General features: G+C 40.1%; 1 protein-coding gene across 19 annotated transcripts in view; it reads left to right on the forward strand.

Annotated features, from left to right (window-relative positions):
* Positions 1 to 16750, forward strand: part of ENPP2 (ectonucleotide pyrophosphatase/phosphodiesterase 2) — a 142622-nt gene that overhangs the window by 93873 nt on the left and 31999 nt on the right. For 14 of the 19 annotated variants that reach the window (XM_064587959.1, XM_064587963.1, XM_064587960.1 and 11 more), the window contains exons 10-14: positions 4748 to 4813; positions 5500 to 5572; positions 10007 to 10162; positions 12169 to 12277; positions 15052 to 15177. In XM_064587959.1, the coding sequence (XP_064444029.1) occupies positions 4748 to 4813; positions 5500 to 5572; positions 10007 to 10162; positions 12169 to 12277; positions 15052 to 15177 (530 nt within the window). The remainder of the gene's footprint in view (positions 1 to 4747; positions 4814 to 5499; positions 5573 to 10006; positions 10163 to 12168; positions 12278 to 15051; positions 15178 to 16750) is intronic. The other 5 variants (XM_064587968.1, XM_064587969.1, XM_054512502.2 and 2 more) reach the window with 1 other exon arrangement.

The raw sequence follows: 16750 nt of genomic DNA on the forward strand, positions 1-16750 counted from the left end.
TCTGTCCCTGTTGATAGGTTTTGGTAACTTACCTCCTAGGGAATGTATATTTCTCTTAGACTATTTATTGCTGTGGTTTGCATTATCATTTTCTATAAATATATTATAACATGCTATATTTATTTTGGTTCACAACATTAAAAGTCTAGTGTGGTCTCAGACAGCTGATGTAGTGGTCTAGAGATTGGAAATTCCAGACAGGAGACAAGGAGAAGCCTCTGTTTCCACTCCATTTTCCACTGAACTCTAGGATTTCCCTAATAAGAAAAATGGAACTACTTCTCTTCCCCACAGAGGTAATGGGGGGATTAGTAGTTAATGTTCATAAAATAGTCTTAAGATGAAACTTACCTAATAAAAGTGTCAACATGTTAATTATTTTTAAGGCTCCTTAGTAAGAAAAGGAATCTGTTTCAACTTTCATGGGGATTTTGTTCCCACTGAGATGTTCTTTCCATCTTTTTTTTTTTTTTAACCACCTAAAGCTGTTTCCATATTTGCTTCTTATGCCTTAACAAAAATCTGACTATTCTATAATAGTAGTGTGCTGAGAGCAATCACAGGTTCAAATTAATCCAGAATGGGACCATCTATATTCTCCAAATTCAGGAATAAAAGTAGCTTTTTCAGATTTGAAGGACTAAATTGCAAGTGGGTTTGGTGATTTGAAGGTAAGACAGAGTGACCCTGTAAAAGTCTCCTTTTCCCACCTATTTTTTTTTTAAAGAAGTTTTCTGAGTTGAGAATTAAGTGTGGGTATGTTAGAAATGACACATAAATGACATGTTGATCTACCAATTTAACCCTTGACTGTCATAGATACTTACAGAAATGATTTCTTTTGCCCCATGACATATTTGCTTGGCAGAATGGAGAGGGGCCAACAACATAATTAATACTTAGTCCCCACCCTTACCACCCCCCCCCCCCCGAAACTGCTGCAAAGCTTCATTGAAAAGGCCCAGTGTTCTGATTTGGAATGGCAATTTTCTCCATCCATTTCAAGCTACTTATAAGAAGGTAGCTTTTGTGTGCTCTAAAGATGTCCTTAGTTTTGCTTTGCTTCTCGGGCTATTGTTCTTTTACCTCTGTATTCTGGGAGTGACGTGGATTTAGCTTTTTTCTTTCTTTTTTAAAAAAATCTTTTCATAACTAAACAAACAAACAAACAAAGCAAACCAGGGTCATACTTTCAGTTATTTAATGGAGTATACGTCAGGGGAATCAACACATGGTACATTCTGAAAATTCTTAAATTTAAAACCAGATTCAGACCACAGATTTAGACTTTGAAGGCCATCTTTTTAACGTGGCTCCATAATGCAACCCAGAATTATTCTTGCTTTTAAATGATAGCATTTTATTCCAAAGTAATCCTCAGCTGACGCACTATGACATTTTGTGTGTGTGTGTCAGTTCATGTTCAAAGGCAGCAATTCCCTGTATGTCTGAGTGTTTAGATCAATTCTAATCCCAGCCCTGCCACTTCATCGATGCTGACCATGAACAAGTGATGAAATCTCTCAATAAATTAATGTCATAATCTTAAAATGGCAACGATAGCATCTTTATCATAGGGTGTTGTGAGGGTAGCATGGGCTAACTTAGTGGGTGCTTAGAGGGTGCTTAGTACATGGAGAGCAACCGATAAATGGTATTTGTTTTCTAATTCACATCATCTCTTTCAACATTGGCCATACAATGACGATATGTGTCCTAAGGTAATTTGTTCCTCTTTAACACTAAATGCCTTACCTAGTCCTTCATTCTCCATTCCTCCTTTTTTTTTTTTTTCAATTTTTTCTTTTTCTGACCATATCTGACGTACTTGGTCTCATGACAAGTTCTCTATCAAACAGTGATGGTGAAGACAGCCACATGAGCTCCATTTTCCTCTCTGTTCGGACACACATTCTTCCTTTGCCATGTCTGTTTGTGATGTCTCTGTGTTGTATTTTAAACACTAATGGCAAGGGGCCATGTCTTTTTGGTTCCTGGGGCAATTTTGTAACGATGATCTAGAACTCCTAGGAAAGTTAGAGACCACTTTGTCCAACTCCTCACTGGCGAGATTACAACACTGTGGCTGAGAGAGGTAAAGTGTTGTGCCCAGGGTCACACTTAGGATGGATACTCAGGCCTCTACAGTTCCCCCTCTCTGGTTCTTACCACACACACACACACACATACTCAGCCCCTGCCCAGAAAGTGACAATCACCTGCTTACCTCTCTAAGCAGAGAACAGTGACTCCTCTGTAAGTGTCTTTTTAGTAGGAGTATTTTGTATCTTTATTTACATTCACACAAAAGCCTCGAACGTAATATACATTTAACAAATATTTCATGAATGAGTGTGTTGTCTCTGTGGACCTGTGAATCCAGTACATGATGATAGAAGCTAACATTCTCTAAACTTGATGTGCCGGGCACTATCCAAAATGCTTTTATGTATTCTCTCTTTTAATCCTTACAACAACCTTGTGAGATAAGAACTATTATTATCCTCATTTTATAGAGGCACTGAAAGGTGAAGTAACTTGGCAAAGTCTCATCACCAACATATGTTGGAGTCAGGATTCAACCCAAGCCTTCTGGCCTTGGAGCGGACACTCTTATTCCCTGCCCGCTACTGGATGAGCACCATATCCAGCAGAGGTGTTAGAAGATGCGTGCTCTGAGCTCCACACAAATTCTATTAGCTTGTATTTTTCCGTTGGCGTCAAGCAAGTCCATCAGAGTCCATTTTTGTGACTTAACACCAATTACATAATATAAAGCAGCTTGGAGGTAGGTAGTTAAGTGAGGTAAAATGGAAGGGCTACGGCATTTGCTTTTTTCTAAGTTAGGAAAGAATTCTAAATATGTAATTATTTTGTTCAGATCCAAGGGATTTCTGAGGCTGATGAATTAAATAACTGAAGTGATTAACTTGGCTTTGCTGTGCCTATTTCTAATTCAATTATAGGATATAATAAACAGGGTCCCATTTATTCAAGAGCGTTGGATTTTGTTTAAATCAGGACTCCATTTTATGGTAAACATGATTTTCTGGGCTGGTGGGATCGTTCTAGATGGAGAGGGGGCCAGAGGAATGACAAATCTCCAATCTATGAGAGTTGGTGGGGGTGGCTGGTGGGGGTGGGCATGGGGGAAGAGCTCCTTCATTAGAGCTCCTGCCAACTCGAGGCTTCTGCCATGGCTCTGAAGATTTGTCTTTCCCTGGCTTGCTCTTGTTCACAGCCACCAAGAGTAAAAGTTTACATGGCTCACCAGCATCCCACAGTAAGTTTTTAGGAGAGTTTATTTTTTTAGAGCAGTTTTAGGTTCATAGCAAATTGAGTGGATGGTACAGAGAATCCTCATATACCCCCTGTCCCCACACATGCACAGCCTCCCCATCGTCAGTGAGCCCCACCAGAGTGGTGTGTGTGTTACAACCAATGAACCTATATTGACTCATCATTATCACCCAGGGAACGTAATTTATACTAGGGTTCACTCTTGGCCACAGTAATTTTTACTAACCACAATTAAACTTGGGCTTTAGTTTGAGTTCATCATAAACAAACTCTAACGTCCGGTCTTGGATGGGGAGCAGACAAGCATGTTGTGCTCCTTGTTAGGAAAGAATGAGCAAAATTTCCCCATAAATAAAAATATCACTCTACTTGTGAGCATCTTAATGAAACTCAGCTCAGGCTACAGCACTATCATGTTAGCTGAGAGCTCTTGAAGCTTTTGCCAGATTTCGGGTAATTATATTTCAACAGAGGAATGAGACTTAAACACAAAAGTCATTGTGGATGAAGATTATAGCCTTTTTGTCAGTCTCATAATTATATATGCCTATTCTTGATAGATTTTTATAGAGCTAGAAGAGAATTTCAAGACTATCTTTCCTAACCCCTTATTTTATAGAGGAAGAATGTAAAGTTTCAGATTAAATAACATTTCTAAAGTCATATAGGTCTTTAGAGATAGAGTGATAACTCCTTATGATCATTAATAAAAATAAAGGTTTTTTTGGAATGTACCATGTGCTAGGCACTGTACATGCCCTTTGCCTGTCTTGTCTCATTTTTTTTTTTTAGATTTTATTTACTTATTTAAGAGAGAGAGCATGAAAGGGGGGAGGAGCAGGGAACCTGACACAGGGCTCAATCCCAAGACCCTGAGATCACGACCTGAGTTGAAGGCAGACACTTAACCGACTGAGCCATCCAGGCGCCCCTGTCTTGTCTCATTTTATCCTTACAATCAAGTTGTGTGCAGTGTGTTTTGCTATTATCTTTCCTTTACTGAGGTATAAACTGAGGCCCACAGAGGTCAAAGTGGCACAGAGGTCAAAAGAGGTCACACCACCAGCAAGATACTGATTGGGGATATAAGTCCTGGTCCCTCTGTGGCCACAGCTAACAGCTTTACTCACTAAATGGTGATGCTTTTGAGCCCAGGGTCTTTCTGTCTGTAGCAGAGCCTCTGATCAACAGCAGGTTCCTCATTTGACTGTGAATCAGTTTCCAGTCTCATCGTCTATGGCTAAGGTTGAGCAATACAGTATGTTGCAAATGGAGTGGAAGTTTAAACCCTAATGCAAAAGAGGGCCTTTTACGACAACGAAGTGAAAACAGAAGGTGGTAAATAGAGAGCCCAAGGGGTGGCAGAGCAAACACTCGGCGGGCTGGAATTTGTGGAACTGCGACCTCACATCATGCTTTGCTTGTCATGCCCCCCCCTCCCGCCCAGGGTCATCCCTCATGAGCGGAGAATATTAACCATCCTGCAGTGGCTCACCCTGCCAGATGACGAAAGGTATTTGTTTCTGTCCCCCTGACTTGCCCTCTTCTTTCTTCAGCATGTCTCCATCCTAGGTTAGAACTGGGTGAAGACTAGATGGGCACAGTGGAGGTGAAGTACTACTAAGTTTTGTGGTTCTCAGCCTTGAGGGTTACTTCCCTAAGAAGGATATGGCAGACATAGGCCACTGGGGACTGTTTAGTTACAGGGATTAGTACAGCCGTTCATCCTGGCCGCTAGAAGCAGAGCTCCAGGGGGTTCCTGGCTTTGATAAATAAACCAGAGCAGCATCCCTAGGACTGGGGAAGCAGTAAGACTGACTTCTCACTCTAATGGAGATGTGCTTTCAGGCCGCAGGCCACGAGGTCCATGTGACTTTCCACTGGGCTCTATTATCTTGAGGATCAAAAACCCGAGTATGTGTTCAGATAATCCTTTGTGACTTTTGCTCCCTGAAGGTGGTACCAGGCAGCTAGCACAGTGGGAGTACTGTGGGGGGGGGGTGGATGTGGGAAGAATAGAATCTGCCCCCCTGCCCCCGAAAAACAAGAAAGAGATATTTTACGTGTTAAGACGAACAGTGATTGGGAGATTAGTTAACGTGATTTGAGAGGAGTTTTTCCTCAATGTGTAAGGGAAACTTGATATTCTTTGTTATATGTGGTTTGGGGGAGATTCTGAACCTTCCAATTTTCCCGTAGGCCTTCGGTCTATGCCTTCTATTCCGAACAACCTGATTTCTCTGGACACAAATATGGCCCTTTTGGCCCTGAGGTGAGTAACTTATCATCTGCCTGAGGAGAACTTCTGCCCCTGGGCTACTGGCTGGATTTCTGGATTTGTACAAAGTCTCTTGGGTATTTGCATCTGTAAGGTTTATACATAGTCAAAGAACTACAAGGCTAAAAATCTTAAACATACCTGTTTCTCTTGCAGGAATTTCAGTTCAAATTGATTTGATATTCAAATATATCCTAAACTTGGTGTTCATAGGAGGGGTTTATGCCATCCCGGAAGGCATCAGTCAGAAGGTACAGGATCAGGCAGGGTTGGCATTTGCCATCCCTGGGATAGGAAGGGAAAGACATCTGGAGTTGAAACCTGCAAAACAAAACACTCCAACTGAATTTCAGTCCCTTTAAAATAATTATGCAGTTCAGAGAGGGTAGGTCAGCTAACTAGCTCTAACAGCCTTAGCAGGTACAATCAGCCTGGTATATGTTCTAGCATTGGACGCTTTTTTATTTGATAAATTTGACATCGGTAGATATACCTGTGAAACTATCACCACAATCAAGACTGTGAACATATCCATCACTCCCAAAAAGGAAATTAATTCTTAATCAAGAGAAATGCACTACTGAATGAATCTATTTAGCAGAGCAATGTCATGCTCTTTTATCAAACAGTCAGGAATCTTGGTTGAAAACCATCTGTTTGTTAGATGATATCCAGTATAATTTCAAATTCAGAGATGGGAAAGAGATGGTTGTATTTGACGATGTCCCTCAGTCATCTGGAGATGGAAATCTTCCTGGTGTTGCAGCCTAGATCATTTTAAAACAGGATGGGATTTGCAAATCTAACATGATTTCCGTCTCTCATTCTAACTAGAGTGGTACGGTCTACATCAACATACTCAAACTTGATTTGGGAGGACAAATCATTTCAAAAACTCTGCTGATGGAAACTGCCTCCCATTCTTTAATAGCCTATGACAGCACCATCGGTGATAATTAAATTCACTGTGTTCAGCATAAGATTGAGTAGGAAATACAGAGAAGTGTGGCTTGGTTTAAATATTTTTGAGCAAAAGGCTGCATATCTAGCCAAAGGCAGTAAATACTGAATACACCAAAAATACCCAAGTATTTTTGAATGTTTTAACATCAATTCTGTGGTGATTTTTTTCAAACACTGGAAAGTAATGGCTATGTGAAAGCATTCTTAGTTTGCCTTAAATCATTGCAGTTATATAAGTCTGATGCTCTTTTTCCTATCTCTTTGATGTTTAACGAGTGTTGCATGATTATGAAACAAATGATAAATTGAGATAAACATCTGCATGAAACACAAATCTTACTCTCACCAGTGCAAGCATGGCTGTTTTATCTTTAGGATGACTTTCTTTGAGATTAATCTAAAATGAACCAAAGGAACCACATTTTATTAAAATGTTAAAAAAAAAGTCCTAAGCAGATCCATGTGCCTTATTTAAAAGTTGAACTTTGCTTGGATAATATCCCCTTAAAGACAGTATGGCGTAGACAAGCCAGAGGTTGGTATAGCCATTCTTTTAAAAGCAGGAGGCTGGTGCCTAAAGAGGTGTGGGGTGGCTCAGGTCACCTGGTCGTTAAATGGACTTAGAGGCAGAATCTCAGAGCTCCTGGGTTCTTCCCATGGAACCCTTTAAACCTCTAGGAGATAAGCAGAGTGATCAGGTAAATAACAATGTTCGATTCAAACGGAAGATTTTCTTTATGTCAAAAGTTGGCTTTTTACAATATAAATAGGTGGAGCTCTCATAATCCTCAGTTCTTTAAAAGTTATACCACTCAGCAATAAGCGTTCTTGATCCAGGAACATCTCTGGATTTCTAATATGTGTAGTTTAGTTTGTAATTATGTACTTGAAAGTGTATGTGTGTGTGTTTTAATCAAGAAATAAACTGAAAAGTTTTTTTTAAGTACTGAGCAGTGATATATGGAACATAATATAGGATGCTTGAATTTGTTGTAATGATGGTGCTGTGCTCAGGGTTGCTCAGAAATATATAGAGATTTTTTTTTCCCCTCTAGAATTTTTGAGTTAAGACTTGGAAGTATTCATGCTATGTTCTTTCTAGTGTTAATACTTCTCATAAACTGGGATATTCTCATGTATCCACTGGGTAAAACACTCTTAGTTGGATATCTTGGAATGTATCTTCAGTTGTGATAACCAATAATCTGACCATTTTCTTCTAATAAAGCAAGGAATATTTTCAGATATCAACTATTTTTTGTTTGGTTCTAGGAATCTTATTTTTACTGAACGAAAAGCAAAACCGTTTACACTTTAAAAACATGCAACCAAAACAAGCCAGCAAAACCTCTCTTCTGTAGTAAACTAATTGGTTTCTATCAATTATATACATGTGGAATGTCTATAAAGACTTTACGAGCCGAAATATTATTTATAAAATCAGTAACATGTCATCATTTACATCTAATGAGAAAATACTTTGCATTTGAAGTTTAATTGAAAAAAATTCAATCTGGCAGAATGTTATGTGCTGCAACGCAGTTGAAATCTGTGCTTTATTCGCTTAATATCCGAGTATACTTTTTTTAGGATGATTCCCAAAGGCTATTAAATGAGATGACCAAACACTGGGCTAATAGCTTCAAGAAATGGTGTATTGCTCCTGGTTTCATAGTGTAATGGTGAATGTTCACAAACATGCTTGCTTTTGATTATTGGCACAATCTTTTTCTCTTTGACCTTCTGTGCTTTCTCTGTGACTCCCCGTTCGGCTGCTATTCCAGGCCTAGAGGCAGAGCTTTGGCTGGCTAGTTACTACCTTCAGATGGCAAAGTATCCTCCTGAAAAGCAGGGAAATTTGCCCCTCTACCTTCCATCTTCTTAATAACCTCAGGCTAAATCTTCTAAAGTCAGACTAAAGTATGGCTGGTCAGTGAAAACCTAGCTTTCGTCTACCTCTAACATTTGAAGAAGGAACTACATGCGATGTAATCCCTGGATGAAAACTCATTTTGGCTAAATTCTATCTCTCCCGCTGCTCCTCTAACCTCCTGCAACCAGAAGGACCCGCTTGTGGAGTCTTCTGAATGTTGAGGTCTCTTGCAAACGGCCGAGTGTCTGATGGGCAGACGAGTGCTAGCTGAAATGTGTTCAGTGACCACGAACTGGGAAACCCTCTTTTTCTTTTGCTTCTCTTCTCATGGAGAACTGCCTGAATACTAGACGCATTTAAAAAACCAAACCAAACCGGAGTCCGTGGGGCTGGGTCTTCCCATCACTCTGCCAGAGAGAGGATGCGGTAGAAAAGCCTTTGCAGTCGCTTGCTCTGGAAATGGTGACCTGGCATGGCGGATGGCCTCCTTCTTGGATACACTAACATTGTTCCTCCTTCCATCCCTTCCCGCATCTGAATGATTCTTGGAGCAGTCCCACTGAGAGAGACTCAGCTAGGGAGACATCAGGGCTTGCTGCTTTAATTCACCTTTGCACCATCAGCAAATCAGGGGCCTGTTTTTCTCTAGCGTTTGGAAGTCCCAAAAGGGACTTATCTTCCTTATTCAGCTTCTGTGTCAACCTTTACTGCTCTCTAGATTTTTCAAAACAGGATGTATAGTATTAATACTCACTCCTCCCAAGAAGGGGGTTTCTGATAGGAAGAGTATAAGCACGTAGATTCTTTCTTCATATGTAGACCAAGATGAAGAGATCTGGATGATTTTTTGCATTTTACCTAATTTTACAAGGTAATTTTTTAAAAGACAGTTTTCTTTATGTTTATCTCTTGGCTTAAAATTCCTCTGTACTGAAAACCTAAATTATCAGTGAGAAGTTCTCTCTCCTGCTGAAAGTCCTGATTTGTGTAAGTACACATTCATGACCAAGGAGGATTGCTTATTATTTATGTTTCACTCCCTCCTTGGTTTAAAATTTTTTTTCCCCTAATCCTTGCCAATACCTTGCTTTGATATACACTGGTGGTGTGAACAGATATCCATCAGATTCTGAATTGGAACCACCTACATGAATCCCATTGTCACCTTGAAATGACCAAATGGCTAGTGTTCTATTTGGTTTTCTTCTAGTACTTTAAAAATGGAGAGTTTCGCATAACCAAGGACCAGTCTCTCCCTAAGGCGGGAGTTATGGAACGCAAAACTGTATGTCGCCTCCAGGTGTAACCACAAGTAGGCTCCTCAGCCCAAGAGAAAGCCACGTGACTAGATTCTCTGAAGCCATATTCTTGCTCTCGGTGAAGAAACTGACCGCAGTGTCAAGATGGATTTAGGAGGCTTCTCTCTGTAGAGTTCCCTGAATCATTCCTCATGCCCACCTTTTCTCACTTGAAGAGCCTCAGTTTTTCTAACTAAGGCTCTGCTGACCCCAGATGGCAAAGTGTGAGCTTTATTATCTGACCCAGAGGGACAGACGACTTCTGAGTCCAGACATCTCTATCCGCCAGTACAGGAGAGTAGTTATGGCTCACCTCTTACTCCGGCTAAGAGACCTAAGAGGAAGGTTACCCCTAAGAGGAGACAGGAAAGACCAGTTGCTCCTCCAAAGAAAAGAAGAAGAAAATTACATAGGATGGATCATTATGCTGCGGAAACTCGTCAGGACAAAGTAAGTTTATCTATTGTTCCAAAGCTTTGCGGCGGGCAGGTCTGAGTCGAAGGTTTCCTTCCGTGCCTTGGTTTGAAAATCAGCTGAATAAGTTTCAGAAAAACTCTGGTTGCGTCATCCTTGGCTTGGAGTCCAGAAGAATCTGATACTTCAGAGGTTAACATTAATGTGAAGACCTCCTGAACTTTCAGCAAGACAGGAAAAAAGAACCTTCTACTTTCTTTAGAGTTAGTTGCCCTAAAACTGGTATTAACATTTAGGCTTGAATGAATATTAGGAAGGCTGTTGGATTTGCTTGCACTTATTCATGGAATCTGTTACAATGCTTTGTAGGCTTGGTTCTTGAGAACAATCCAGAAAAGCAGCAAGGAGATTCTTCAAAGACAATGTAAATTATAACTCAACAGAAAATTGGCTTAGGTTAGTGGTTTGTACCTTCAGAATTCAGAAAAGGTCTTAGGTTATAGCCAAGGGAATAGCTGAGACAGAAAAAGAGAAAACAATGGATAGTTGGAATTGTGTGTATTTTCTCATAGAGACCTGAGTGATGTTTCCTCTTTTCAGTACATTCAGAACAGGCTGTAAGTTGTCACTTCTCTTGAAACCTTCAGATACCTCCGAGGTACTGTCTTGCTTAGGACTATTTGAGCTAATCACTGAGGAGGTCCTGGATTTCAGCTGAGCTTTCTGGTGAAAATAAGTCATTGCCAGGGATTGACATATATTGTGCATTTGGTATTTTTTTGTCGAGGCAAAAGTCTTAGAGGAGAGCATGCTTTTCTCAGAAGCAAATACCAGTTAGTCCCACACGCGTTAGCCCTTCAGATGCTGCTTGCACATATCATCCTGAGATTTCCACTTGTGACTGACTCCTTGGGACAGAGTTTGAAATACTGACTCCTGTCATGAAGAAAAACAAGTTTACACCTGATTTTTCTGAGGACATGATATGAGGAAAGGTCTTGAGTCATCTGAGAAGATGCTAGTGGAAGATAATATTATATGTCTGAAATAAAAAAAAAATGATACGCAGACCTTGCTGTTCTTACCAGTCTTCTTGGGTGTATGTGTGTGGCTGCAGCTAAGTTGTAACGTTCATCTGAAGTACTCTCAAGTGTTTGATGAAATCTTTCTCAGAAATCTTTCCATTGCACAGAGATGACGGTGAGAGGGGAAGGTTCTAGTGTGTGGGAGCATTCATGCTGTTAGAAGCTTCCACTGGAAGCAAGAACATGAGACACGGATTATGTTTCTTCGGCTTTGGAAATGTTCTTCAGAGAACTGAGTTTTTGTGTTTCCTTAGGCTGAATGAGAAATCTAGAACAAGCTCAGTGGTTCACTTCCTATGAACTTAGGACTCTTGTAGATTCTTTTTTTACTCAAAATCAGCTTTTGAAAGAGACTAAATTGAGAAGCAGTAGCTTGTTTCTTAGAAGAGGGTCTTCTATCAAGAATCTATGGTTCTCAGACATTGACAGTTAAATTCTTTGAAACATTAGATGGATTCCATTGTATTAATGATGTTCTGATTTAGCATCCAGTGGAAGGGTACCATTTTACCTCAGAACTGCTTTTGATTCACTTAGCCTCCATCTTCTCACTATGGTTCAAAACCTGATGTGATTTCACCTAGTGAACAAGAGGCTTAAACTATCCATCTGACTTTCTGCTCACTTTCAAAATTCTTGGATTTAAATAACATTGTTACATTTTAGAAAGGTCATTTTATCTCTAAAAAAGAAAAGAATTGCCCTTAATATTTCTGATATTTTTGTATCACAGAATTTTGAAAGGGATTGGATGAGGAGAGGTTTTATGTTCCTGAAATAATACAAATAAAAGTGCTCAGAACAGATTTCCATTAAGAGTGGCAGGCAAATCTCCCTAGACAAAGCTCTGCCTCTGGGCCTGAAGTTTTCTTTCCAGAATGTTCTAGGGATAGAAGATCTATGAGAAACTGAAAGGAAAAAAAATACCTGCAGGGACTAATTTGCTCCTTTTTCCAGATGACAAATCCTCTGAGGGAAATTGACAAAACAGTGGGGCAATTAATGGATGGACTGAAACAGCTGAAGCTTCATCGCTGTGTCAATGTCATCTTTGTTGGAGACCATGGTAAAGCTTTGTTTTCTCTTTGCTAATAGGACAGCTACATAGATCATGTTTCTGATAGTCTTGAGGGAGGAACCTGTGCCCTCAGAATCCCAGATTGTATTCTTCACCTCCTTCCCTCTTTCTTTAGGGTAGGGAAAGAAATCAGGCCATGACTCAAAAGTATGAGATGACCTGAGATGACCCTGGATCATTCTGATCAAAACCAGGGACTTCCTGTGTCTTCCTTTTCTTTGCAGGAAAGAAAGTCTTTCTCCAAAATTCTGCCTCTTACTAAAGTGTAGCAGACAATTTGCTTGTGGTATTAATCACTTCCTCCATGAATGTGACATATCGAGTCCTACTACCTCATCTCTGTTAGTCACATCTCCCCAAAAGGAGCCTACAGAGTTTATGTGGCTAAAAAAATAAACCTAAATATGATAAGGGAGAAGAGACATAGGATTTTTATCAAAGAAGAGGTATATAAGTAAAATGATATCCCTGTATTCACTGAGGGAATTTGAGACCCAAACCAGAGGGCCCTGCCTCAGCTACGGAAACTGTTAAAGAGAGGAAGAAGGGGAGTTTTTCTAAAGCACTGTACAAAGTAGAAAAATTCATGACCACGTTTTTGAACATCATAAACATTAGATATTAGAGAGCTGGGAGGGGATCCTCAGAGAACATTCTTATTTCCTAGCTGTGCACTCTGATTTCTAGAGAGTGCCTTCTGCCTTCTAGAACTATCAAATTGAAAGAGTGACCCTGCAATGCAGTCTCACATTCCATTCTAGGAGAGGGTTTGGGGGAAAAAATTGGTAGATTCTTTGGTAGTTCTGTTAAGAAAGGCAGGCAAGTCTCCCTAGTCAAAGGTCTGCTTTGGGCCTATAGTTTTCTTTCCAGAATGTTCTAGGAAATCTAGGAGAAACTTAAAAAAAGAATTGTGGGACTAACTTGCTCTTTGGCAGGGGCTAAATGCAACTCTCCGCAAAATCATGCTTCATGAATTTGACTTGGTAGAAAGCTACAGATAAGACAGAGCATCTGGAGCATGGGACACAGCTGATTCAATTTAAGTTGCCCAGACATGTCAAGAGCATTTGGTCACAGGCTGGAGCCTGCTGTCTAAGAGGTGGACGGGTCCCAGTGAGTCATATGCTAGAGCACTGTAAAGGTCTTAGATTAAAACCTTGTCTTACCAGATGCAGGCTTCTGAGATGAGTAGATTGCTTTGACTTTGGGGAGCCATAGCATCCCTTTCTTGAAAGGTAGCATGGTCTAGTATTTCAGAGCCTGGGCTTTGGAGTACGAATGGATTTCAGTGGAGTTCAACTTGCACTGTGCCACTCCAGAGCCATGGGACACGGCCTCCTCATATGTAGAATGAGAACACTAACACCATCTACACAGAGTTAGTCTGGAGGATGGGAGGGGATGATGCTTGAGAAGCACTTCACATATGGTCTTTGAAAGCAAGAGAGGTGGTTTACCCCTGGGGCAGCAGAAGTGACTTCCTAGACATGTACCCAACGGAGGGTCCTTCCAGTCTCCACTAATATGGATTTGGAGACTTTCTCTCCTGCATTAACAGTGTACTAAAACATAGTGGCTATTCATTGTTTTACTTTTTCTTTTTGAGAGTTTAAATGTTAAAAGACAAGTTATATACCCTTTGTGCTATGTTGGGATATGTTTTTGTCTTTCTTCATTCCAATTTGTTTTGAAAAAGAGGTGGGGGCATCTTGATCTGGGACTCCCAGAAGGGAATAGTTTGGATTTTATCAGGTCTGTGCCACTCTGGGTTATATTTCTTTATTCCAAAACCTTAGAACGTCCTTTACAGAATCCCTTATTTCCCCCCTCTTAGAGAATATCTATCTATTGGATTGTGCAAAGCAGTATATTAAACTTTCACCTTCCATGTCATCTGAGAAATTTCAAAATGACCAGCTTTCATTGTCTGTTATTCTGAGCTTTGAGTTTGTGTCGTTTTTTAATTTGTTTATTTTTAACATTGATCAAAACTTTTTTTGGATGGGGGCAGGAAACAAATCTTGCATGGAGGAGGAATACTTATTGGTTAAAAAAATTCCCTACCTAGACCCTTTTTGTGTTCTAGTCACTAGCCTTCAGTTTTGACTGATTACATTGTTTACAACTTATTTTCAGCAATATTTTGTTTTTCAGTTTGGGTGGTCATTGGGGCTGACATTTTTTTGTTTTTTCTCATCTCTTGTTGCCAGTATTGTTTTGTCAGTAACATCCAAGGCCACCAGTGGAGGCAGACTGAGGACTGGTGATTATGTACTCAAATCAGGAGATATATTAGAGAGAGAGAATTGGAAAATGACATTTTATAAAAGAGACACAGAACTATATATTCCAGTTATTTACACCACCCCCAGCTGGGAAGAGTTTGAAGCAATTTAGGATTCTTTTTTTTTTTTTTTTTAGAGTAGATCTTTTTCATAACGGCTATGTAAATAGCTTAAAAGAAAGATCATAGTTACTTCCTTTGTCTTGCTGTTCTTGTTGAATGACTCAAGATGATCATTGAGATGATGCATTTTCAGTCTTCTAGCACTGCGAGATGATGTGACTAAATCAAAACCTGGTGAAAAGGTGATATAACGAAGCATTAAAAAATTTAAAGTCAAGCTAAGATATCTCAGAGGAGAGGGATCCTCACATTAAGTTGTTACAAAAGAATTAAGGAGATGCCTGGATGTCATTTTCAGTGTCTGTGTTAGGATTTTAAGTTTACAATTGCCTGAAAACACTTCTTCTCCCCATAGGAATGGAAGATGTCACATGTGACAGAACGGAGTTCTTGAGCAATTACCTGACTAATGTGGATGACATTACATTAGTGCCTGGAACTCTAGGAAGAATTCGGTCTAAATTTAGCAATAATCCTAAATGTAAGTTGATTCTTAAAATACTAAGTTGTCTGAATGGTAATATTGTAGAGTACAGAAGAGCTTTTTCCCTGAAGGTGGAATACTTGGGTAAAAATCCTAATATTGCTACTTCTTAGCTGAGTGGCCTTGAACATGTCATGTAAACTCTAAGTCTCAGTTTTTTTCATCTGAAAAATGGAATGATAATAACGGCTGTGGCTTTGAGTTGTTGTGAAAATAAACCTGTGTACATCCCTTACAGTAGGTCCTGGCACATGGTAGCATTATGTAAATATTTACCCTTGTTCTCTTTATGTGGAAAATATACTTAATTTGAGACATGCCTATAACCGTAAGCTTTTACAGGAGAGGAACGTTTCAACAAGAGGTTCAGGCTCACTCTTTAGCGGAAGCTGGGGAGTCTAGGACAGGGTTGGCAGAACCACACTTAGACCCTGAATGTCCCTAGGAGCACAGTTGAAGGGGACTCTTCACCTTTATGAAAGTGATTGACAGAACGCAGGAGAATTATTACACCCTTGGGAAATGACGGCCATTCTGGAAGATTAGATATGAACAGGAAAAATCTTGTCCCTTACGTTGTACACATTCAGGTTATGATATGCTACTGACTAAGATGTTTTAGGTGGTGCCCACCTAGCTTCTGAGAAGTCCACAGTTTTGTTGGAGACATGCTGCATTTTGGGGGGAAAAATCTTTTAGAGCTTTTAGCCTTGGGAATAAGAAACCATTGGCACAAGTGTAAAGCTTTGGAAAATTAAGTTTTTCCCAAACTGTGTTCCTGAGTCAACACAATGGGAACTGTTCCAAGGTCAGCTCCAGGCAACGTTGTAAAATAAACAAGTGATCAGTGTTCCTGCTGCTTCTCTTCATGCCCTTTCATTCCTCTGTGTCCTCCCCGCTCCTCTGCTCACTTGAGACAGGCAGACCCTGGCCAGAGACGGGACACAAGTCACTAGGGTACCTTTTGATTTAGTACTTGCATTTTAGGGCTTATGCAAGAAAGGTTTTGTCTATTTTGAAAGGTCATGAGTAAATGTAATGGGGAGGCTGTTTTAGGGGAAAAGGAAAACTTTCTTGGGGCCAATGAAATAATAACTACCAATAATTAAGTATTTCGTACCTTAGAAACACTTGCAGATACGTGATTTCCTTTGGTGAGAGTCAGTAGAGGGAGTGGTGAGCAACACAGACAATGGTGGCAGGATGTCTGAGTTCAAATCCCAGCTCTGCCAGGTGGTCCCTCTATAACCTTGGGCAAGCTACTTAAATGCTCCATGCCTTGGTTTCCTCATCTATAAAGTAAGGATGGTTGGAAAGATTAACGAGGGATTATCTGCATATCCCATAGATTAGTGTTTAGCACGCAGTCAAAGTTGTATAAATGTTGGCTATGATGATGACATCTTGTTCATATCACTATTTCAGCTAAATATGCACACAATCTTCTTTACTCCTTCTAATAACCCTGTGGGCCAAATGTTACTATCCCCTTCTGCAGACAGTAGAAATCAAGGCCCAGAGAGAAGTGAAGTCACTGGCTAGGAGGGTGAGAGCTAGGAAGTGGCAGAGC

The sequence above is a fragment of the Mirounga angustirostris genome, unplaced genomic scaffold (assembly GCF_029215605.1).
Source record: "Mirounga angustirostris isolate CCGP_5_RB_7025 unplaced genomic scaffold, mMirAng1.0.hap1 SCAF_4, whole genome shotgun sequence".
Lineage (NCBI taxonomy): Eukaryota > Metazoa > Chordata > Mammalia > Carnivora > Phocidae > Mirounga > Mirounga angustirostris.